Source organism: Macaca thibetana, chromosome 10, assembly GCF_024542745.1.
Source record: "Macaca thibetana thibetana isolate TM-01 chromosome 10, ASM2454274v1, whole genome shotgun sequence".
In the NCBI taxonomy this organism is placed as follows: Eukaryota; Metazoa; Chordata; class Mammalia; order Primates; family Cercopithecidae; genus Macaca; species Macaca thibetana.
Window position 1 is genome coordinate 54,055,451 of NC_065587.1, and position 21,669 is coordinate 54,077,119.

The following is a 21,669-nucleotide window of genomic DNA, read 5'->3' on the forward strand; positions in this document are numbered from 1 at the left end:
CAGGTAGGGGGGCCCATAGCAAAGCCAGGCAAGGAGGTCCTGAGATGATTGTGGGTGGCAGGGAAGGAAAAAATATTCCTTGACTTTGTGCCTGGACCTGGTTGCAATAAAGGCTCAAGAGGTAGTTCCTATCATCGTGCACATTTCGCTGAAGGAAGAAACTGAGGGTCAGTGACCCAAGTGAAGTGACTTGCCCAAGATCCTGCAGGAAGACATGGGTAATTGTAATTTGAACCGAGGTCCCAGCAAAGCGGGATTGTTGGGGCTGAATGGGAGGGCTCCTGCACTTCCTTCCCTCTCCCTGGGCTTGGGTCCCCCACTTGTCCAGACAGCGGCCGGACTTGTCACGGGGCTCTGTACAGCCTTTTCCACTCTCCTGGCTGCCAGCGTCCCGCCCCGTCCCCTCCCAGCCCCCAAGGGAGGAGGGGAGAGCTGCAGAGAGGAGGAGGAGGGGTCGGGGAGGCCCGGCTTTATAAAGGCGGCTGGAACAGCCCTGCCCGCCAGACCCCGTCGCCCGGATACCTTGAGCTGCCCGCCACCCCACGTGACCGCGCCGTCCCCCAGCTCCACCGCTGAGTGAGTTGGGGCGCGTCCCCATCCCGTCCACAGTCCCTCGCCGAGCCGCGTGGTGCACTGAAGCCGGGGTGGGGAGGAGAGCCGATGAAGGAGAACGCTAACATGGGGGGCTCCAGGCAGACTCTCTAACGGGAGAGATTTAGGACCTGAGGGAGCCGGGAGACCCGGGAGCCCACGGTCTGGTCGGCCACCTCGTCTCCTCCCCGGGCGCGAGGCCTAGGAGACCGCAAGCCACCCTCCAGGAATGCGCGTGCTGTCGTTGCCGTGGCAACGTGCAAGCCTGCGCGAGCCCACCGCTAAAGGAAAGGGGAGGTTGTTGGGGGTGTGGGGACTGGTCCCCTGGAGGTCCAAACTCATCACGCGGCGGTAGCACGAGGGAACTGGGGACGTCCCCTCCCCCGTGTCCCAAATCCTCTGGGAGCCAGAACGCAAGTCGCATTGCCTCTCTGAGCCTCAGTTTCCACATCTGCCAAATGGAGGCAAGATTATTGGTTCCAAGTTCCCCGAAGAGTTATCTGGAGGGCCACGATCCAGGCTAGTCCCCACTTATGGCTGGACGTCCAAGGAATGGGTTTAAGCGGCTCAGATAACTCCTGCGACCCCACCCCGCCCCCAGGCCCGCTCGCCATGGCCCTCTTCGGGGCTCTCTTCCTGGCACTGCTGGCAGGCGCTCACGCAGAGTTCCCAGGCTGCAAGATCCGCGTCACCTCCAAGGCGCTGGAGCTGGGTAAGGCGCAGGGGCAGACAGGGACGGACGGGAGCGGACGGGGTTGGGGTCGCCCCAGTGGGCACGGGAGCTAAGGGTTTCGCTGCTGCCTCAGTGAAGCAAGAGGGACTGCGCTTTCTGGAACAAGAGCTGGAGACCATCACCATTCCGGACCTGCGGGGCAAAGAAGGCCACTTCCACTACAACATCTCTGAGTAAGTGGGGGGCGGGGCCTCGCGATCCGGGGCGGGGTCTCGGCGGTGGAGGCGGGGCCCAAGAAATCTAGGGGTCTCGGGAGACTGGAGGCTGAGTGGGAGGGGGCGTGGCCAAATCGATGAGGCACGACTTAAGAAACCGGATGGGGCCGAAAAGATAAAGGCCAAGCCAGCCATCATAGGCGGGACCGGGCAGATGGGCGTGGCTTTGAAAACGTCGAGGGGGCCAGGAAGGAAGCAGGACCGGTAGATGTGAGGCGTGGCCGAAGAGCACCAGAAAGGTGGAGTCAAGGAACTTGCCAATAGATGAGAGTGGAGTCTTGGGCACCGGGTGGAGATAATGGGAGGGGTGGGGGAACTGAAGACTCTAAGTATGGTTTAGGATGAGGGAGGGGGAATAAGGGAATTGAGATATGAGGGCGGAGCTTAGGTGATGGAGGCAAAGTGAATGGACTCCATTAAAAGACCGGGTGAGGGAACCCCAGGGTGTGGGAGGGGAGGGGGTGCAAGCAAACAAGACTTTTTTTTTTTTTTTTTTTTCTGAGAGGGAGTCTTGCTCTGTTGCCCAGGCTGGAGTGCAGTGGCGCGATCTTGGCTCACTGCGACTTCCGCATCCCCAGCTCAAGTGATTCTCCTGCCTTGGCCTCCCGAGTAGCTATGACTACAGGCGCGTGCCACCACGCTCTGCTAAGTTTTGTATTTTTAGTAAAGACAGGGGTTTCACTATGTGCCAACATAGTGAAGAGTTAGACTTTCGAACTCCTGACCTCAAGTGATTTGCCCGCCTCGGCTTCCCAAAGTGCTGGGATTACAGGCATGAGCCACCACGCCCGGCAAACAAACAAACAAGACTTCTAAGTGATGGGGTGAAGCTCCCTTTTAACACCTGCATCGGGAAGACCTCATCTCTCAGCCACCCCAGTCTAAGTTGGGTACTTGAGGGACAATGGAAGAATTCATTCTACCCACTCCCGCTTCCCCAGACCTGGACTTGAAAGGGGAGCAGACAAATTTCCTGTGGTTGGGGGGAGTTCCCTCTTCTTGGCCCTGGATCTGACCCTGAGGCCTCCCGTAGGGTGAAGGTCACAGAGCTGCAGCTGACATCTTCCGAGCTCGATTTCCAGCCACAGCAGGAGCTGATGCTACAAATCACCAACGCCTCCTTGGGGCTGCGCTTCCGGAGACAGCTGCTCTACTGGTTCTTGTAAGGACCCAGCACCCTCAGGGGAGTGGAGAGTTGGTAGGGAGGGCTGGAAGTGCTGTGGGGCTGTGGGCAGCCCCCTTAGCCTTCCTGAGTTTAAGTTTCTTCATCTGTATAATGGGGACAAGCATACCCATTTCATAAGAGTTGATAGGAGGGTTTGGTAGGATGTGTGGAAGGAAGTGAAACCTTATTAGGAGGTATCATGATGCAAGGGGCACTGAAGACTCAACTGAGCTCCTACCTGGAGTGAATATTAACCCCCTTGGCAGCTATGATGGTGGCTACATCAACGCCTCAGCTGAGGGTGTGTCCATCCGCACTGGTCTGGAGCTCTCCCGGGATCCTGCTGGACGGATGAAAGTGTCCAATGTCTCCTGCCAGGCCTCTGTCTCCAGAATGCACGCGGCCTTCGGGGGAACCTTCAAGTAAGCCCCAGCCCCAACCCCAGCTTACCCCTTTTGAGCCCCACAGCTCATCTGCCTAGCACAATGCAAAGTGCACAGGCTTGGGAATCAGACCAACTGTGTCCAAAGCTCAGCTCTGTCACTTCCTGGCTGTGTGAACTTGGCCACATCGCTGAAGCTCGGTGCCTCAATATCCTCATTGGTAACATGGGGATAATGATAAAGCCTATTTTATAAGGTCATTGCCAGGATTATTTGTGTTGGTATATGTAAAAATATTTAGAACAAGGCTGGGTGCGGTGGCTCACGCCTGTAATCCCAGCAATTTGGGAGGTCAAGGCGGGCGAGTCATGAGGTCAACAGATCGAGGCCATCCTGGCCAACATGGTGAAACCCTGTCTCTACTAAAAATACAAAAATTAGCTGAGTGTGGTGGCACATGCCTGTAGTCCCAGCTGCATGGGAGGCTGAGGTAGGAGAATCACTTGAACCCGGGAGGCGGAGGTTGCAGTGAGCCGAGATTGTGCTACTGCACTCTGGCCTGGCGACAGAGCAAGACTCCATCTCAAAAAAAAAAAAAAATTTTTAGAACAGCACCTGGCATATGATAAATGCATATTTAAGTGCTGGCCACTTAGATAAGAGTAATTGTGAGGACTAATATGCACAGCTGGCCATGTACTGGATTCTCAATAATTGGTGTCTCTAAATAATAATAACAAAAATAATACTTTTTTTTTTTTGAGATGGAGTCTTGTTCTGTCACCAGGCTAGAGTGCAGTGGCACAATCTTGGCTCACTGCAACCTCTGCCTCCCGGGTTCAAGTGATTCTCCTGCCTAAGCCTCCCAAGTAGCTGGGACTACAGGCATGCGCCACCATGCCCAGCTACTTTTTCTGTATTTTTAGTAGAGACAGGGTTTTGCCATATTGGCCAAGTTGGTCTCAAACTCCTGACCTCAGGTGGTCCGCCTGCCTCGGCCTACCAAAGTGCTGGGATTACAGGTTTGAGCCACTGTGCCTGGCCTATTTTTTTATTTTTGCCGCTGAGAAGGGGATACTGTTCTTGTTCTGGAAGACAGTTGGGGAAAGAAGATGATGGATTATTGCCTGGTGTTGGTATACTGTCAGTATTATTTATTCATCAAAGTGTATGCCAGGCCCTGAGGATGCAGGAAGAAGCTCAGAGCCTATCTGGAATAAAAAGCATTTGTTATCAGGGCCTGGAGAGAAGGACTAAGAAAGTGCTTTGGGGATTCAGAGGAGAGGAATCTGGGAAGACTGCCTGGAAGAGGAAGCATCTGAGCTCAGATGGGGAAATACAGGGTAGGAACGCAGAGGGTGGAAGGGTTGTAAGCGGATCAGTAAGCGGATGGATGTGGGGATGCTCAGAGCGGGTTTGAGGCAATGTGGGTGGATTCATTTGGCTGATGGGACCAGCGGGAGGTCTTGAGAATTATGCTGGAGAGGGAATTTGGGCCTGGTTCTTGGAAAACCTATGTGGAGGACCTGTTATTCAGGCTGATGCTGAGGAATCCCACTGCCACTATTTCCCTGGTCTCTGATTTCTCCTGGACCTGGACTGGGGTGGAGGCAGGTTCTGGGCTCACCCGGCCTCTCCTTTCCTCACAGGAAGGTGTATGATTTTCTCTCCACGTTCATCACCTCAGGGATGCGCTTCCTCCTCAACCAGCAGGTGTGGGCAGTGACAGGTCGCAGGGTGGCAAGGGTGGGCCTGGTCTCACTTTGAGAAGGCCCTGACTCTGGCTCCCACCTCGCAGATCTGCCCCGTACTCTACCACGCAGGGACGGTCCTGCTCAACGCCCTCCTGGACACCGTGCCTGGTGAGTTGGTTGGGGGTGAGGCCAGGTGTGCAGCTGTCATGCAGCACCTCAGAGCAGGCCCCTTCCAAGCCCTGCTGTCAAACAGTCCTGGGTTCAAATGTGGCCCCTGGAGCTGACTTGCTGTGTGATTTTGGGTAAAGTGCTCATTTCTCTCTGGGCAAAGTGCTTGTTTCCTCACTTGCCTGGCAGCGCTTCCTCCTGGAGTTACTGTGAGGATTATCTGAGAGAATAGTTGTCAAGGTCCTCATTATGTGCGTGCTAATCACTGGTGTCCCATTTGTCTTCATCACCTAGCACCTAATAGGTGCTCAATTAACATGAATACATTAATTCCCTTTTTCCCTTTTTTTTTTTTTGAGATGGAGTCACTCTGTTGCCAGGCTGGAGTCCAGTGGCGCGATCTCAGCTCACTGCAGTCTCCACCTCCCGGGTTCAAGCGATTCCCCTGCCTTGGCATCCCGAGTAGCTGGGACTACAGGCGTGCACCACCATGCCCGACTAAGTTTTTGTATTTTAGTAGAGACAGGGTTTCACCACGTTGGCCGGGATGGTCTCAATCTCCTGACCTCGTGATCCACCCACCTTGGCCTCCCAAAGTGCTGGGATTACAGGCATGAGCCACTGTGCCTGGCCATGAATTCCCTTTTTCTAAGCCATGACCTCTGTCTACTGTGGGGCAAAGTTATTGTCCCATCACACCCAACACACAGGCAGGGGAAGAGAAGGAGGAGGTAGGAGAAACCAAGGGAAAGGAACCCCATGCCATCTTTTTTTTCTTTCTTTTTTTTTTTTTTTTTGAGATGGAGTCTCACTCTGTCACCCAGGCTGGAGTACAGTGGTGCAATCCTGGCTCCCTACAACCTCCACCTCCCAGATTCAAGCGATTCTCCTGCCTCAGCCTCCCGAGTAGCTGGGATTACAGGCGCCCACCACCACGCCCAGCTAATTTTTGTATTTTTAGTAGAGACGGGGTTTCACCATGGTGGACCAGGCTGGTCTCGAATGCCTGACCTCAGGTGATCTGCCTGCCTTGGCCTCCCTAAGTGCTGGGATTACAGGTGTGAGCCACTGTGCGTGGCGCCCCCATGCCATCTTTTTAGTGATTTGATGAAACCTCTGTGGTAGTAGTAATAATAATAACTAACATTAATGGGCACTTACTACACAGCAGGCCCTAAGTGCTTTCCACATAAAACTAATTTGACCCTCCTGACAACCCTGCGAGGGATGTATCCTCATTTTATGGGTGGGACTCTGAGCCTGGAGAGGTTAAGCACCTTGTCCCACATCACACAGCTGTGAGTGACTTGAGCCTCTTCCTGCAGTGCGCAGTTCTGTGGATGAGCTTGTTGGCATTGACTATTCCCTCATGAAGGATCCTGTGGCTTCCACCAGCAACCTGGACATGGACTTCCGGGTGAGCTGCTCGGGCTGGTGTATGACCTCTGACCTCCTAACAGGACCGCTTTCTCCGCTAAGTTGTGAGATTTTACTTCCTAAAGCACAGCTCTGATGAGGCCACTCTCATTGCTGAGAATGCTATGGCTCCCTATTACTACAGAATTAGGTTCAGCCTCCTGGGTCTGGTATTTGAGCCCTGTTAATCTTACCTGGCCCCACCTTTTATATCTCATCCTGTTTCTTTGCAGCTGCTCTTTCCCAAATTGGACCCTCGCTTCCCAGCTCAGGGCCTTTGCTCATGCACGGTCTTTCCCCAACTCCCCTGAAGGAGCTGGACACAAATTTCTACACAAATCATCTCATTTCATTCTCTCACAACCCTGTGAGTCAGGTACTAACATCATCCTCATTTTAGGAATGTGGAGACTTACTTATAGAGGTGACATCACTTGCCCAAGGCCACATAGCTAGTGTGTAGCCACTACCTTTGGTCTCCCAGAGTAGTATAGCAGTTTCAGAGTGCAGACTTGGGAGCTAGAATCAGTCGGGTGCAGTGGCTCATGCCTATAATCCCAATACTTTGGGAGACCCAGGCCAGAGGATCGCTTGAGCCCAGGAGTTTGAGACCGGCTGGGGCATCATAGTGAGACCTCCTTCTCTACAAAAAGAAAAAGAACGCCTGAAGTTCAAATCCTAGCTCTGCCACTGACTAGCTGCATGGCCCTAAGCATAACTTTTCAGTTGGCCAGTTTCCTAACACGTAAATGGAAATAATCTAGTAAGAAAGCACACATAGTGAATGCAGAGTAAAGGAGTTGATCTATGTGAAGAGCTTACAGTACTTGGCACAGAAGCATGAGTATGCACACTATATGTAAATAGTAGCTGTTGTTACTGCCTCTGGCTTTGAAGACCCACTCAGATGCCACCTCTTCCATGAAACCTTTCCTGACCCTCCCTCTTCCAGTGTGACGGGCTCGCCCCCTGATAGCAGGTGTCCTCCTTTCAATGCCTTTTAAGAGATGTGCTTGTGAGTGCCCCAAGAACAGCAGCTGGGTTCCCACTGTCTCCCCACAGTGCCTAGCACAGGGCTGGGAGACACCTGCTGTCAGTCCAGGTGCCAGGCCAGTCTGCCTTGACCCTGACCGTGAATGCCCCACCCCAGGGGGCCTTCTTCCCCCTGACCGAGAGGAACTGGAGCCTCCCCAACCGGGCGGTGGAGCCCCAGCTGCAGGAGGAGGAGCGGATGGTGTATGTGGCCTTCTCTGAGTTCTTCTTCGACTCTGCCATGGAGAGCTACTTCCGGGCGGGGGCCCTGCAACTGTCGCTGGTGGGGGACAAGGTATGCCAGGGCCTGTGTGTGGGATGGGCAAAAGAGGGTCTGTGACAGAGCTCACTCCCTCACTCCTGATTCCCCTGTCCAGGTGCCCCATGACCTGGACATACTGCTGAGGGCCACCTACTTTGGGAGCATTGTCCTGCTGGTGAGTGCTGGCGGGGGACAGGGATAGGGCCACCTGCACACCAGTGAGACCAGGGAGGGGTGCAGGCGGGGCCCCCAGTGGCAGCCACTCAGACAGGGCTCTGGCCTCTTGTCTTTGGCCAATCGCCCTCGCCTTGTCGTGGCTGTTCCGTCTGTGAAGGAGGCTTCCCCTTCCTGCTCCTTCCTGCCCTATCTCCTTCGCAGAGCTGCTGTGAGGATTAGCGAGAACCCACGCTTTGCAAGTGTGAGGGCTTTAATAATAATTAACATATACTATTGTTTATTTGTGTATTGGGGAGGAGAGTGTTACACATTTTATTTATTTATTTTTTTGAGACAGTGTCTCACTTTGTCATCCAAGTTGGAATGCAGTGGCACAATCTAGGCTCACTGCAACCTCTGCCTCCCAGGGCTCAAGCTGTTCTCCTGCTTCAGCCTCTTGACTAGCTGGAATTACAGGCTTGTGCTACCACGCCCCACTAATTTTTAAAATTTTGTTGAGACAGGGTTTCATCATGTTGCTCAGGCTGGTCTTGAACTCCTGGGCTCAAGTGGTCACCCATCTTGGCCTCCCAAAGTGCTGGGATTACAGGTGTGAGCCACTGCGCCCAGCAAAATTACAAATTTTAGAAGAAATAATTCAGTCATTATCATCATCAAATTCATGGCTAAGAAATTAAGGGCAGGGTCTCTATTGTCAGACTGCCTGGGCTTCAAGCCTAGTTCTGAAACTGAATGACTGCATAACCTCTACAAGTTACTTAACCTCTCTGTGCCTCAATTTTCCCATCTCAGAAATGGGGATATGGCTGGGCATGATGGCTTATGCCTATACTCTGAGCACTTTGAGAGGTCAAGGTAGGAAAATTGCTTGAGCCCAGGAGTTTGAGACCAGCCTGGGCAACATAGTGAGACCCTGTCTCTATTGAAAAATAAATTTTTAGTCAGATCTTTTTTTTTTGGGTCGGGGGACAGAGTCTCACTCTGTCACCCAGGCTGGAGTGCAGTGGCACAATCTTGGCTCACTGCAACCTCTGCCTCCTGGGTTCAAGCAATTCTCTGCCATGACACCCAGCCTGAAAAATAAATTTGTGAAAAATAAATTTGTAAAAAATAAACAACAACAACAAAATTGGCAGTAATATCTGCCTTACGTGGTTATTATGAGTTTTGTTTTGTTTTGTTTTGTTTTTTGTGAAATGGAGTCTCTCTCTGTCACCCAGGCTGGAGTGCAATGGCGTGATCTCGACTTCCTGCAAGCTCCACCTCCCGGGTTCACACCTCAGCCTCCCCAGTAGCTGGGACTACAGGTGCCCGCCACCATGCCTGGCTAATTTTTTGTATTTTTAGTAGAGACGGGGTTTCACCGTGGTCTTGATCTCCTGACCTTGTGATCTGCCCGCCTCGGCCTCCCAAAGTGCTGGTATTACAGGCGTGAGCCACCGTGCCCGGTCCTTGTGAGGTTTAAAGGAGCCAACACATATACAGTGTTTAGAATCATGTTTGGTGAAGATTAGGCAAGTTGCATCTTATAGTATTCCTTCACTGCCTATAGAAGAAAGCATAGCAGTTTAGAGAAAGAAGATATGGCCAGGCATGGTGGCTCACGCCTGTAATCCCAACACTCTGGGAGGCTGAAGCCGGCAGATCGCTTGAGCCCAGGAGTTTGAGACCAGCATGGGCAACATGGCCAAACCCCATCTCTACAAAAAAACAAAAGCAAAAACAAAAACAAAATACAAATACAAAAATAAGCCTGGCATGGTGGCATGAACCTGTGGTCTCAGCTGTTCAGGAGGCTGATGTGGCAGGATCACTTGAGCTGAGGAGGTTGAGGCTGCAGTGAGCCATGATCATGGCACTGCACTCCAGCCTGGGCGACAGAGACTCTGTCTCAAAAAAAAAAAAAAAAAAAAAAAAAAAAAAAGAAAGGAGAGAGAAAGCAAAAATATGGCAAGTGGTCTGGGCATGGTGGCTCATGCCTGTAATCCCAACACTTTGGGAGGCCGAAGTGGGTGAATCACCTGAAGTCAGGAGTTCGAGACCAGCCTGGCCAACGTGGTGAAACCCCGTTTCTGCTAAAAATACAAAACTTAGCTGGGCATGGCGGCAGGCGCCTGTAATCCCAGCTACTTGGGAGACTGAGGCGGGAGAATCGCCTGAACCTGGGAGACAGAGTTGCAGTGAGCCGATATCGTGCCACTGCACTCCAGCCTGGGCAACAGAGTGAGACTCCGTATCCAAAACAGAAGACATGGCAAGGGGCAGAGATACTAATGCAAAAAGGACATCCACGAAGAGTCTGGATTGGTGATGGGCCTGAATATTGAGATATATTTAGGAAGCAGAAAGAGAAGAATACATTGCTGTTTCTTTGTGTGGCAATAGCATGAAGGCTAGATGCAGATTTGAGGGTTTTGGAAGCCAGAGCTGTCTCTGTATTTGCAATATGAGAGTCCCCAGAGGCAGAAGCTGCACCTGCCTTCGTCCTCTTCTTCCCTGGGGGCTCCACAGGAAACGGCAGGGACTTGACCCGCCCCTGCTGCTCATCCCCCAGAGCCCAGCAGTGATTGACTCCCCACTGAAGCTGGAGCTGCGGGTCCTGGCCCCACCACGCTGCACCATCAAGCCCTCTGGCACCACCGTCTCTGTCACTGCTAGCGTCACCATCGCCCTGGTCCCACCCGACAAGCCTGAGGTCCAGCTGTCCAGCATGACTATGGTATGGGTCCTGGAGTGGGGGCTGCTAGCTGGGGGTCAGGGAAAAATGGACTGTGGGTTACTGACCTTCTGGGTAACATCCTCCTCCCCATGTTCCTGCAGGACGCCCGTCTCAGCGCCAAGATGGCTCTCCGGGGGAAGGCCCTGCGCACACAGCTGGACCTGCGCAGGTATGCAGGCGCACCTCCCTGCACCTCAGTGTCTTGAGGACTATCACACCTGTCCACAGGGATGTTGAGTTAAAATTCGTTCATACCTATAAGTCACTGAGAGCTGGGGTCTATCTTTGTTAATGCATGCTAAAGTGCTTTGGTAAAATCTAACTCCTCTGCATTCTCACATGTCCCAGAGGCAGGCAGGGCAGGTATTATGAGAGATGAACAAATGGGTCCAGCAATGTTAAATAACATGCCCACAGTCACACAGCAAAGATCAGAACATGGGTTTTGACAAAAACCTCAGCACAACACGGCTTTGTGACCTTGAGGCCATTTTATCTTTCTTTTTGAAAAATGTTATTTTATTTTATTGTTTTTTTTTTGAGGAGTTTCGCTCTTGTTGCCCAGGCTGGAGTGCAATAGCGTGATCTTGGCTCACTGCAACCTCTGCCTCCCAGGTTTAGGCAATTCTCCTGCCTCCGCTTCCTGAGTAGCTGGGATTACAAGTGTGCGCCACCACGCCCGGCTAATTTTTGCATTTTTAGTAGAGATGGGGTTTCATCATGTTGGTCAGGCTGGTCTCGAACTCCTGACCTTAGGTGATTCACCTGCCCCGGCCTCCCAAAGTGCTGGGATTATAGGTATGAGCCACTGCGCTCGGCCTTATTTTATTTTTATTGTATTTATTTATTTTTGAGACGGAGTCTCACTCTGTTGCCCAGGCTGGAGTGCAGTGTTGCAATAATAGCTGACTGCAGCCTTGACCTCCTGGGTTCAAGTAATCCTCCAGCCTCAGCCTCCCGAGTAACTGGGACTACATGCATGCACCACCATGGCTGACTATTTTATTTTTTGTAGAGACAGGGTCTCACTTTGTTGCCCAGGCTGGTCTCCAATTCTTGGGGCTCAAGTGATTGTCCCACCTCAGCCTCCCAAAGTGCTGGGATTATAGCCATGAGCCACCGCACCCAGCCCATTTTGTCTTTCTAGGCCTCATTTTCTCCATGTGTTTAATACAGGTAAAAGTAGCGTCTGCCTTTTAGGGCTGTGCTGTCCAATATGGTAGATACTAACCACATGTGACTATTTACATTTAAATTAATTATAATTAAAGTTTTTCAGTTGTACTAAGCCACATTTCATTAGCCACATGTGGCTAGTGACTACCACAGTGGACAATGCAGATACAAAACATTTTATAGAAAATCTGACTGGACAGTGCTGTTCTAAGGTTAAAGGAGATAATGTAGGTTAGGACCCTAGATTTTAGAGGCAAGTTCTGACACTTCCCAGCTGTGTGACTTCAGGCAAATTACGTAACCTTGTGGGGCCTCATTTTCCTCATCTATAAAGTACAAATCGTAATAGTGCCCACTCCTTAGGCTTGTTATGAGGACTGAACCAGTTGGTACTGTATTTTAAAACAGTTTACTAATATTACCTTTTTTTTTTCTTTTTTTTTGAGACAGAGTCTCGCTCTGTCGCCCAGGCTGGAGTGCAGTGGTGCAATCTCGGCTCACTACAAGCTCCGCCTCCCGGGTTCACGCCATTCTCCTGCCTCAGCCTCCCGAGTAGCTGGGACTACAGGCGCCCACCACCACACCCGGCTAATTTTTGTTGTATTTTTTAGTAGAGACAGGGTTTCACTATGTTAGCCAGGATGGTCTTGATCTCCTGACCTTGTGATCCACCCGCCTCGGCCTCCCAAAATGCTGGGATTACAGGCACGAGCGACCGCGCCCAACCTACTAATATTAACTTTTTAAACACGTTGGCTGAGTGCAGTGGCTCACACCTGTGATCTCAACACTTTGGGAGACCAAGGCAGGTAGATCACTTGAGGCCAGGAGTTCGATACCAGCCGGAGCTACAAAGTGAGATCCCGTCTCCACAAAAAAATTTACAAGTTAGCCAGTCATGGTGATGCACGCCTGCGGTCCCAGCTACTTGGGAGCCTGAGGTGGGAGGCTGACTTGAGCCCTGGAGGTCAAAGCCACTGCGAGTTAAACTGCACCACTGCCCTCCAGCCTGGGCAACACAGTGAGACGCTGTCTCAAAAATAAATAAAAAGAAAAAAAGAAAATAAATACGCTTAGTGTCTGACAGGAACTAAGCAATGTGAGTTTTGTTACATAAAATAAATAACACCTGCAAAGCTACCAGCAGAAGTCTGGCACATTAGAAGTGCTCAATAAATAAAAAGTAGCAGCCTTGGAGAAAAGGAAACCCAAGTGGCAGCCATAACTGGCCCGAGGATACTTGGAAAGTTGTAGCACCTGGAAAGGTGCCTACGTGGGGCATCTGAGCCTGCAACTCAGGCACCTCTGGCAGGTAGGCCTGGGTGGTCTGAGGAAGGGGAGCTTCCAGGCTTCCTGCCCACAGGGCTTCTTTCTCTCCCGCAGGTTCCGAATCTATTCCAACCATTCTGCACTGGAGTCGCTGGCTGTGAGTGGGGAAGGGTGGGTAGGCTGGGCTGGGTTCGTGAGATCCTGACCCTCACCATTCCCTCCTCATATAACTGCTCACCCATGGGCAACTAAACCCACCCCTGACTGGCTGCCCTGTTTCCCCTCTTGCCCCCCCAGCTGATCCCCTTACAGGCCCCTCTGAAGACCATGCTGCAGATCGGGGTGATGCCCATGCTCAACGGTAAGGCTGGGGTGTGAGGACGGAGGAAGAAAGGAGGGGTGAACTGGGCGGGCCCAGACTGAGCGGGGTGCTCCCACCCACAGAGCGGACCTGGCGTGGGGTGCAGATCCCACTACCTGAGGGCATCAACTTTGTGCGTGAAGTGGTGACGAACCATGCGGTGAGTAGGGGCAGGATGGGGAAGGAGGGCAGGGCCTTCCCCTCTCTCTATAGTTCCCCAGTGCCCTCCACTACCTGACCCCAGCTCCCCCATTACCAGCCGTCCCCTCCCGTTTTAATCTTAGACTCCTAAAAGCCTTTGCACACACGGTGACTCCTCCTTGGAGCACTCTTCTCCCATCCCAATACCTACTAACCGTTCAGGTCTTAGCTCAGAGGTCACCCTTCTCCAAGAAGCCCTCCTTGACACCCATAGTCTACACTCCTACAACCTCATTTTAGCACCTTGACATGGAATTATCCATTAGATTGAGTCCCTGAAAGACAAAGACTCTGTCTCTTGATCTCTAAACGCTGGCCTCAGTAACTGAATGAATAAATGAGGCTCCCCTGTCCCCCACACAGGGCTTCCTCACCATCGGGGCTGATCTCCACTTTGCCAAAGGGCTGCGAGAGGTGATTGAGAAGAACCGGCCTGCCGACATCGGGGCGTCCACTGCCCCCACACCCTCCACAGCAGCTGTGTGAGCCCCCAACCCCCACGCTGGCAGCTGTCATTCAGGACTCCAACTCCTCTCAGCCCCTCTTTTCCCACATTCATAGCCTGTAGTGCCCCCTCTAACCCCCAGTGCCACAGAGAAGACGGGGTTTGAAGCCGTACCCAATTTAATTCCATAATCAGTCAATCCATCAATTATAGTCCGTCCACCACCTCCCTGTGGGCTGTCCTGAGCTCTGTTGGGTTCCTGGGATGGGATCAGTGCATCGTAAAGGGCATTCTTTAAGCAGAGAGGGGGCCAGGCCACCCCATTCAGGAACTGTTATGGGAATAAAGTGCTCACTTGCCCCCAGGCTGTCTGTGGGAGACCCTGGCCCAGTCTGGGATGCACAGGGCTGTGGGAAGGGGGCAGTCCTGAAGGCAGAACCTGGCCTGTAGGGGCACTTTGCTTAGAAGAAGACTCTCCTAGCAGGAGTGGCTGGGAGGGGCTGCATCAGGCCGTGGAGCTGGTTGCTGTGGTCTTCAGTATGGCTGCTTGTTCAGGAAGCGGGAGAACATGGTGAAGGCAGCGAGGGGCTTGTCGGTGGGAACCATGTGGCCGGCGCCCTGAGGAGCAATGTTCGTGAGCTCCTGACCCCCACCATTCCCTCCTCCCCATATAACTGCTCACCCGTGGGGAATTCCTTCATCCCAAGCCCTTTATTCTTCCCAGAACCTTCCCCACTCCTCTCTAAAAAAGCTTGCCCATACAGGGGCCAGATGGTGACCCATGACCCAGCCTAAAAGGCAGCCAGAGGGAAAGGACGGGTGGGTCCTGCTCCTTCGCCTCCGGCCCAGTTATCCCTCAGCAGGCCCAGTCCCTACCTTGATCGTGAGAAAGGCGATGTGGGAGAACTCCTTCACGAAACCGGCAATCTGCTCCCCGCTGTCCCCATACTTCACTAACCAGGGCCGGCGCTGCACCTCCATCTGCCCCATCAGGAAAGACATCAGCCTACAGCAGCTGCATCCTTGCTCACAGCTACCAGCAAGACCTTAGGGCTGGGAATTCCTCCACACTTGCCCTCTGTGGACCAGAGCCAGGTAGCCAGCCAGCCACTCCCAGGCATACCCGCCTCTGATCCTCCACAGCAGCCCCTATCCAGGGCCAGGAATCTCTGTCTTACCTTCTGGTTGAGGGAATCCACAAACCACTCATCCCCCATGAAATTGCAGGCCATGTCTACATCTCCATTATATAACAGGATCTGGTATTTCTAAAGCAGGACGGGGTGAAAATGAGTGGTGTGGAACAAGCCCAGGCTTTAGCCCTTCCCTAGTTCAAGGTCTACCCCTCAGGGAATTCAAGGGGCCGAGCCAGATAGCACGAACCAGGGAATTCTCATGTTTTCTGATGACTTACTGCATGTCCAGTATTCTACTAAATGTTTTACCTATGAGGTAGATACCATTATCCCCATTTTACAGATGGGGAACCTGAGGCTCATATTTAAGAAATTTGCCCAAGATTATGTGTCTAGTACAGGGACTTGCACCCAGGCCATGTGACTCCAGAGCCCATGCTATGAACCACTGTGCTGGACAGAACCCGGTCCTAACCTGGCTCTGCCAGTGCCTCCTATATCACCTTGGACAAGGTCTCCTCCCACCCTGGACCTCAGCTAGCCCATTTTTGGCATGAATGAAGCTCTTCTCACCCTTAAGGCTCCTTGGCTGATCCAGACCACTTGGCCTCCTATAGCAGTGCAGCATGGGTGGGGACAAACCCAGGTTCAAATTCTGACCCCACCAGTCACAGTACCCTGGGCTTCACCTTTTGGAGTTTCAGCTTCCCTTGTCCTGACAGGAAGTCTAAAGGGTCCCCAGCTTGCTGTGCTACTCTGGGGTCCTAAGGCTGCTGGTGGATCCAGCTGTGCTGTCCCCACTCACCTGTGAACTAAGCAGCTTCAGATACTGGGAGTTCATGCTTCGGTAGAGACGGCGGTACTGTAAGTTTACCAGAAAGCTGCCGGGAACATACGCGCAGGCCCCAGGAAGACCAGGTAGGGGAGAAAAGTAGTCAACAGATCAGACCTTCTCTCCTATCTCCAAGCTCCAACCCAGAAAGCAGACAGCTGGGTTCCACTCCTCTTTTTGGGGGGCCACCTCTCTAGGACTGACCTGGATGATGGGCTGGGATTCAGAGAGCCTCAACTCATCCCCATTTAGAAATGTACAGGGATGCCAGGTGCGGTGGCTCACACCTGTAATCCCAGCACTTTGGGAGACCGAGGTGAGTGGATCACAAGGCCAGGAGTTCGAGACCAGCCTGACCAACATGGTGAAAACCCATCTCTACTAAAAAAAAATACAAAAATTAGCCAGGCATGGTGGTGCATGCCTGTAATCCCAGCTACTCAGAAGGCTGAGGCAGGGAGGCGGGAGGCAGAGGTTGCAGTGAGCAAGATTGCACCACTGCACTCCAGCCTGGGCAACAGAGTAAGTTACTCCATCTCAAAAAAAAAAAAAAAAAAACCAAAAAAACAAAAAAACACCTACAGGGACACGTTTTGGTTGTTACAGGGACTGGGATGCATCTGGCATTTAGTGTCTAGGGGCCAGCAGGTGTGAGAGTCACAACATATAACAAGGTAGAGTGTGAGCACTGACCAATCAAAATGGACCTGAGCAGCCCCAGATGGGCCCAGTGTCACCCTTTTACTTGCGGTGGTGGGGGGCTCACAGGAGATTGGACATGGAAGTAATAGTTTGTTGTTGTTGTTTGAGATGGAGTTTCACTCTTGTTGCCCAGGCTGGAGTGCAGTAGCATGATCTTGGCTCACTGCGACCTCCACCTCCCGGGTTCAAGTGATTCTCCTCCCTCAGCCCCCTGAATAGCTAGGATTACAGGCACCCACCACCACACCTGACTAATTGTGTATTTTTAGTAGAGATGGGGTTTTACCATGTTGGCCAGGCTGGTCTCGAACTCCTAACCTCAGGTGATCCGCCCACCTCAGCCTCCCAGAGTGCTGGGATAACAGGCATGAGCCACTGCGCCAGGTCAGAAGTAATAGTTATTAACCAATGTGGTGGCTGGGTGGGTAATCTCAGCACTTTGGGAGGCCAAGGAGGGAGGATTGCTTGAGACCAAGAGTTCAAGACCAACCTGGACGACATAGTGAGACCCTGTCTCTACAAAAAATTTTTTAAAAACTTAGCCCAGAATGGTGGCATGTGCCTGTAGACCCAGCTACTCAGGAGACTAAGGTCGGAGGATCGCTTGAGCTAGGAGGTTGAGGCTGTAGTGAACTGTGAAACAACAACCAATGTGGCTACGTAATGAATTGGGGCTGGGCTGGGTGGCTCAAGCCTGTAATGCCAGTACTTTGGGAGGCTGAGGTGGGTGGATCACTTGAGCCCCAGAGTCGAAACCAGCCTGGGCAATATGGTAAAACACCATCTCTACAAAAAAATACAAACATTAGCCGGGGGTGGTGGTGTGCGTCTGTAGTCCCAGCAACAGGGGAGGTGGGAGGATTGCTTGAGCCCACGAGTTCGAGGCTGCAGTGAGCTGTGATCACGCCACTGCACTCCAGCCTAGGTGACAGAGTGAGTGAGACCTTGTCTCAAACAAAAACATTTAACATTTAAAAAAGAAAAAAGAATTGGCTGTCAATCCACTGAGGGGTCAGGGATGGATGTTAAACATCCTGTACAGCTCATCTCATCAAGAAACCCTACACAGAAGATCCCTGGGAACCTGCTGGTGCCCACAAGCCCCAGCAACCCACCACCCCCAGTCACAGGTGGCCACAGAGCCTCACTTGCACATGTCCCATTGCGGCAGCTGTTCCGGGATGTGGAGGGCCTTCCGCACGTACGGGTTGTTGAGGTAGGTGGAAGCAGCTGTCGTGTTGGTGCAGGGGGGGTCCATGCGCACTTTGTCCCCTGAGCGCAGCAATGCCTGGAGGGCACACACAGAGGGTCAGGGCCTCTGCTTCCCTGCCCCTGCCCCCGTCCCCACCTCACCAGGAGGAAGCCCACGCCCTTGCACACCTGATGCCACGTCCGCTTGAGTGGCAGGCGAGTGAAGATGTTGCCCAAATCCTGGACCACAACAGTGTCCTTCTCATACCTGCATGTGAGGTGGGGGGATGGGTGGAGCCTCCAGATGGGGCTGGGGTTGGCCCCAGGGGCACCCAGCAGCACCTACCTAAAATGGCTGGGCACCCCTCCAGCACAAGGGGCATAGAGGTTGTAGATGTTGAGGCCAGAGTTGCCCACGATGCGGGCCACTTCCTGAAGCTGCAATGATACACCGAGCCACCATGCTTTACAGATCCCTAGCCTCTCCACAACCCCACCAAGTTGTCCCAAGATTTATTGCTCTTGAATTTCACCTCTTCACCCACTTTTTTTTCACAGGTAGGGAAACTGAGGCTCAGTGGCAGGAATCTTCCCAGCCCTAGGTCCAAATCCTAGCATCACTGCCTCCCAACACTGACTTCAGACAGTGATTTCAAAATTCATGGCCCTCAGGTTTCCTTATCTGGAAAATGTGGGTAGTACGATCTCATTTGAGGGGGAATCTTGAAGCTTAAGTAATCTACATAGACACAGTTCAGCACAGTGCCCGCCACACTGCAGGTGTTTGATAAATGTGAAGAAGTCCTTTCTCCCTCACACAGGTTATGGGATTTGCCGCCATAGGAGGTGGTGGTGGGAATACACACTTAGACACATGTCCCAGAGAACACTATTGCTTAAAGGTGCAAGAAGGCAATGAGGGATGGAGAACAAGGAGTCCCCAAGGAGGGAATGTGGTCCCATTCTTGGGATTAGGGATGGGAGGGCTGATGCAGAGTGACGGCAGAACCTCACATTGGCCACGCATTCCGGGTCTTTGTTGTCATAGAAGTTACACTTGTTTTGAGAGCAGCAGTGGGTCTGGAGAGAAGACCAAAGCCTGTAGGAGATGAGAGTGAAAAGTGCATCAGCCTCTGGTGGGAAGAGGAGGGCAGAGGAGGCGAGCATACCCCCACCTCCCACCAACCTCCCTGACCCTAGGAGACTAGGAAAGGTATCACAGGGTATGGTCTGCACTTCACCTAAGCTAGCTCCCAAAGAGGTGCCCCAGGGTCATACAGACAGGCCTCCTTAGTTCCTTTAAAATCTGATCTCTGGCTGGGCGCCGTGGCTCACGCCTGTAATCCCAGCACTTTGGGAAGCCAAGGCGGACAGATCATTTGAGGCCAGGAGTTCGCGTCTAGCCTGGCCAACAGCAAAATGCCATCTGTACTAAAAATACAAAAAAATTAAGCAGGTGTGGTGGTACGTGCCTGTAGTCCCAGCTGCTTGGGATGCTGAGGCACAAGAATTGCTTGAACCTGGGAGGTGGAGGTTACAGTGAGCTAAGATCGCGCCACTGCACTCTAGCCTGGATGACAAAGTGAGACTCTGTCTCAAAAAAAAAAAAAGAAAAAAAAGAAAAATCTGATCTCTATTCTTTGGCCTTTCAGCACTGTGTTCTTTCTGCAACCCACCTGCTGCTCATAAACCTGGGCTGGGCCTGTCATATCATGTGCCTGGAGGACAGACTCGAGATCATGTGACCCTAGAGATTGCCCAATTGCCCTATCCCATACCTGTTCCCCAGAAGGCCATGGTAGTAGGCAAAGTAGACCAGGGAGTTGTCATTCTGCTCATAGGAGGAGAGTCCATTGCCCACAGCCAGCCCCTGTGAAACACCCAGGGCGCTCAGCTCATGTGGAGGGCGAAGAGGAGGAGCCTCCCTCACCCTAACACCCAGACCTTCAGCAATCCGGAAGCTGAAACCCAGGGTGGTTTATGGGGGCGGTTGGGTGTGGAAAGTCACTCAATGCAAAGCACAGAGCTGGCAGCCTGACAGATGAGTTTCCTGTTGTGGGAGGCACACTAGACAGACCTAGGGCAGCTGGTGGTGGGGAGGGTATGCAGGGAGCTGGGTTGGATGGGGCTGTTGACCAGTCTGACCTTGCTAACTGCAAGGCCACAGCCTCAAGGTGCCTCCCTTCCCTCCTGCAGCTGCCCTGCACCTGAAGGTTCATGCTGGGGTCCTGCATGACCAGCACGGCCAGGGTGGGGATGTAGATGCCAGCATAGCTCTCCCCGGTCAGGAAAAGTTTGTTGTTCTTATACTCCGGAAAGAGGTGGAAGAAATCTTGAAGGGCCTCAAAATTGCTCTGGGCGACCTGGGGATGGGGGAGCAAGACAGAGGGAATCAGGAAGCTTTGGTATTTGAACTGGAAAGAACTTCAGAGATAATGACATCAACCCACCCTGTCTGTGTAAGAGGAAGTGACTGGCCACCATACCACAAGCATATGACAGAGCGAAAAGTGGACTCCAAGGCCATGCTCTCTCTCCCAGCATCATGCCATGGATGGAGGACTGGGGAGCCTGGGGCAGATGGGCAGGCACCAGACTCACCTCAGTGTCATTAGTTGCATAAAACTTGTCATCAGAGTAGGAGAAGCCCACCCCAGCTGGGGACTCCAGGTATAACACATTAGCAATCTAGAAGGGAGGGAAAAATTAGTCAACTGCCACTCCATCCAAGTGCCCAGACACCCCCACAGGACCCACAGCTCCAGCTATACCAGATTCCAAGAATAGGGGTTGTACTCCAGGGTGACACCATCTGGCTGGACCTGAGGAGGAAAGAGATGGCTGAGTAAGTCCCAAGGGCCAGCTGGGTGGAAGGAAAGGGCCACCGTGAGAGGCACTTTACGTGTGGGCAAAACCCCTGAGAGGTACAAGCAGCAAAGCCAATGGCATAGAGGAAAATCCCAAGACTTAGAAGGAAGGAAACTTTCTGGTAAATCACAAAGTCCGTTTCTCCCTTTCCCCAGCCTTTTGCTTTAGGAACTGTGCTTTACCCCTGCTGTCCACTCACCAGGAAGGGGCCATGCTCTGTGAGGAGCCCATCTAGGGAACTGCAGCCGGGACCTCCATTGAGCCAAAGCACCACAGGGCTGTTCTCGGGATCCTTCTGGGACTCCACAAACCTGGGAAGGGGTGTCAGGGCAGTGTTGGTGCAGTTGCAGGGGTCCTTTCCGGCCCTCCCGGCTCCCAGGCGTCCTCAGGGGTCTGCAGAACTACCCCCCACCCCTCATCCGTCATCTCTCCTCCCAGTCCCGCCCGGGAGGCAGGGCGGCAGACCAGTAGTGGAGGTGCTTGGAGCCGGAGCCTTTGAGGTAGCCGGAGTACTGGCGGAAGGACGGCTGCTTGGCCAGCCCGGGGAGGCGCTGGATCTCGTCCTGGTCCGGGGCTGCCTCGCCTCGGGGCGCCCAGGACACTAGCAGCAGCAGCAGGAACGGCAGCGGCGGCGCGGCTCGGATCATCTACGGGAGGCAGAAGAGGGGCTGTTGCCTCGCTCCTCAGCGCTTCTGTGAAGCAGCACCCGGGGAGGAGCTGGCGGCGCCTCCGCGAGGGAAGCCCCGGCCCCAGCGCCAGCTCCCACCCTCAAGCTTCCTCTACCGCGCACCGATCCCGGGCTCGGGGATCCCCTCCAGCCTCCGGTGCCAGCTCACCTCTGCTCCCCCGTGTCCTTGCTCTCCAGGAGGCGCCCGGGGACTGGAAGTCATGTGTACTCCGAGTCACGTGAACTCCGGCGCCACGTGACAGTCT

At 53.0% G+C, this 21,669-nt stretch overlaps 2 protein-coding genes across 6 annotated transcripts; one reads left to right on the forward strand and one right to left on the reverse strand.

Moving 5' to 3' along the window:
• Positions 1-292: 292 nt before the first annotated feature.
• PLTP (phospholipid transfer protein) lies at positions 293-14,233 on the forward strand. Of its 3 annotated transcripts, XM_050806509.1 has the most exons (16): positions 293-576; positions 1,193-1,303; positions 1,398-1,497; positions 2,573-2,701; positions 2,971-3,126; positions 4,737-4,800; positions 4,886-4,949; positions 6,275-6,366; positions 7,516-7,692; positions 7,775-7,834; positions 10,391-10,555; positions 10,657-10,724; positions 13,115-13,157; positions 13,298-13,361; positions 13,445-13,521; positions 13,926-14,233. In XM_050806509.1, exons 2-16 carry the CDS (start codon positions 1,204-1,206, stop codon positions 14,046-14,048), a joined length of 1,482 nt encoding a protein of 493 aa, XP_050662466.1. In that variant the 5' UTR covers positions 293-576; positions 1,193-1,203; the 3' UTR covers positions 14,049-14,233. The 3 variants fall into 3 exon arrangements, with proteins under 3 accessions (XP_050662466.1, XP_050662465.1, XP_050662467.1); XM_050806508.1 differs by lacking the exon at positions 293-576 and having other exon boundaries at positions 613-1,303; XM_050806510.1 differs by lacking the exons at positions 293-576; positions 1,193-1,303; positions 1,398-1,497 and adding an exon at positions 1,654-1,778.
• CTSA (cathepsin A) lies at positions 14,169-21,653 on the reverse strand. 3 transcript variants are annotated; one of them, XM_050806511.1, is made up of 15 exons: positions 21,573-21,653; positions 21,202-21,383; positions 20,936-21,047; positions 20,640-20,690; positions 20,470-20,556; positions 20,076-20,231; positions 19,647-19,738; positions 18,883-18,967; positions 18,215-18,306; positions 18,058-18,136; positions 17,826-17,965; positions 15,949-16,024; positions 15,186-15,275; positions 14,884-14,988; positions 14,169-14,625 (listed from the first exon to the last, which is right to left on the reverse strand). In XM_050806511.1, the coding sequence occupies exons 1-15, from the start codon at positions 21,624-21,626 to the stop codon at positions 14,542-14,544; spliced, it is 1,485 nt and encodes a 494-aa protein (XP_050662468.1). In that variant the 5' UTR covers positions 21,627-21,653; the 3' UTR covers positions 14,169-14,541. The 3 variants fall into 3 exon arrangements, with proteins under 3 accessions (XP_050662468.1, XP_050662470.1, XP_050662469.1); XM_050806513.1 differs by having other exon boundaries at positions 21,527-21,617; XM_050806512.1 differs by having other exon boundaries at positions 21,503-21,589.
• Positions 21,654-21,669: the final 16 nt, after the last annotated feature.

What these genes read in the sequence shown, in the direction of transcription:
- CTSA (XM_050806511.1), bottom strand. Translation starts at nt 21,626, where the DNA reads ATGACTTCCAGTCCCCGGGCGCCTCCTGGAGAGCAAGGACACGGGGGA. An exon ending in AAGGACACGGGGGAGCAGAG is followed by an intron (nt 21,384 to 21,572) that starts GTGAGCTGGCAC and finishes TGCCTCCCGTAG; the next exon opens with ATGATCCGAGCCGCGCCGCC. An exon ending in CAGAGCATGGCCCCTTCCTG is followed by an intron (nt 20,691 to 20,935) that starts GTGAGTGGACAG and finishes TTTCCTCCTCAG; the next exon opens with GTCCAGCCAGATGGTGTCAC.
- PLTP (XM_050806508.1), top strand. Translation starts at nt 1,144, where the DNA reads ATGGGTTTAAGCGGCTCAGATAACTCCTGCGACCCCACCCCGCCCCCA. An exon ending in CCTCCTGGACACCGTGCCTG is followed by an intron (nt 4,950 to 6,274) that starts GTGAGTTGGTTG and finishes CTCTTCCTGCAG; the next exon opens with TGCGCAGTTCTGTGGATGAG. An exon ending in GGTGATGCCCATGCTCAACG is followed by an intron (nt 13,362 to 13,444) that starts GTAAGGCTGGGG and finishes TCCCACCCACAG; the next exon opens with AGCGGACCTGGCGTGGGGTG.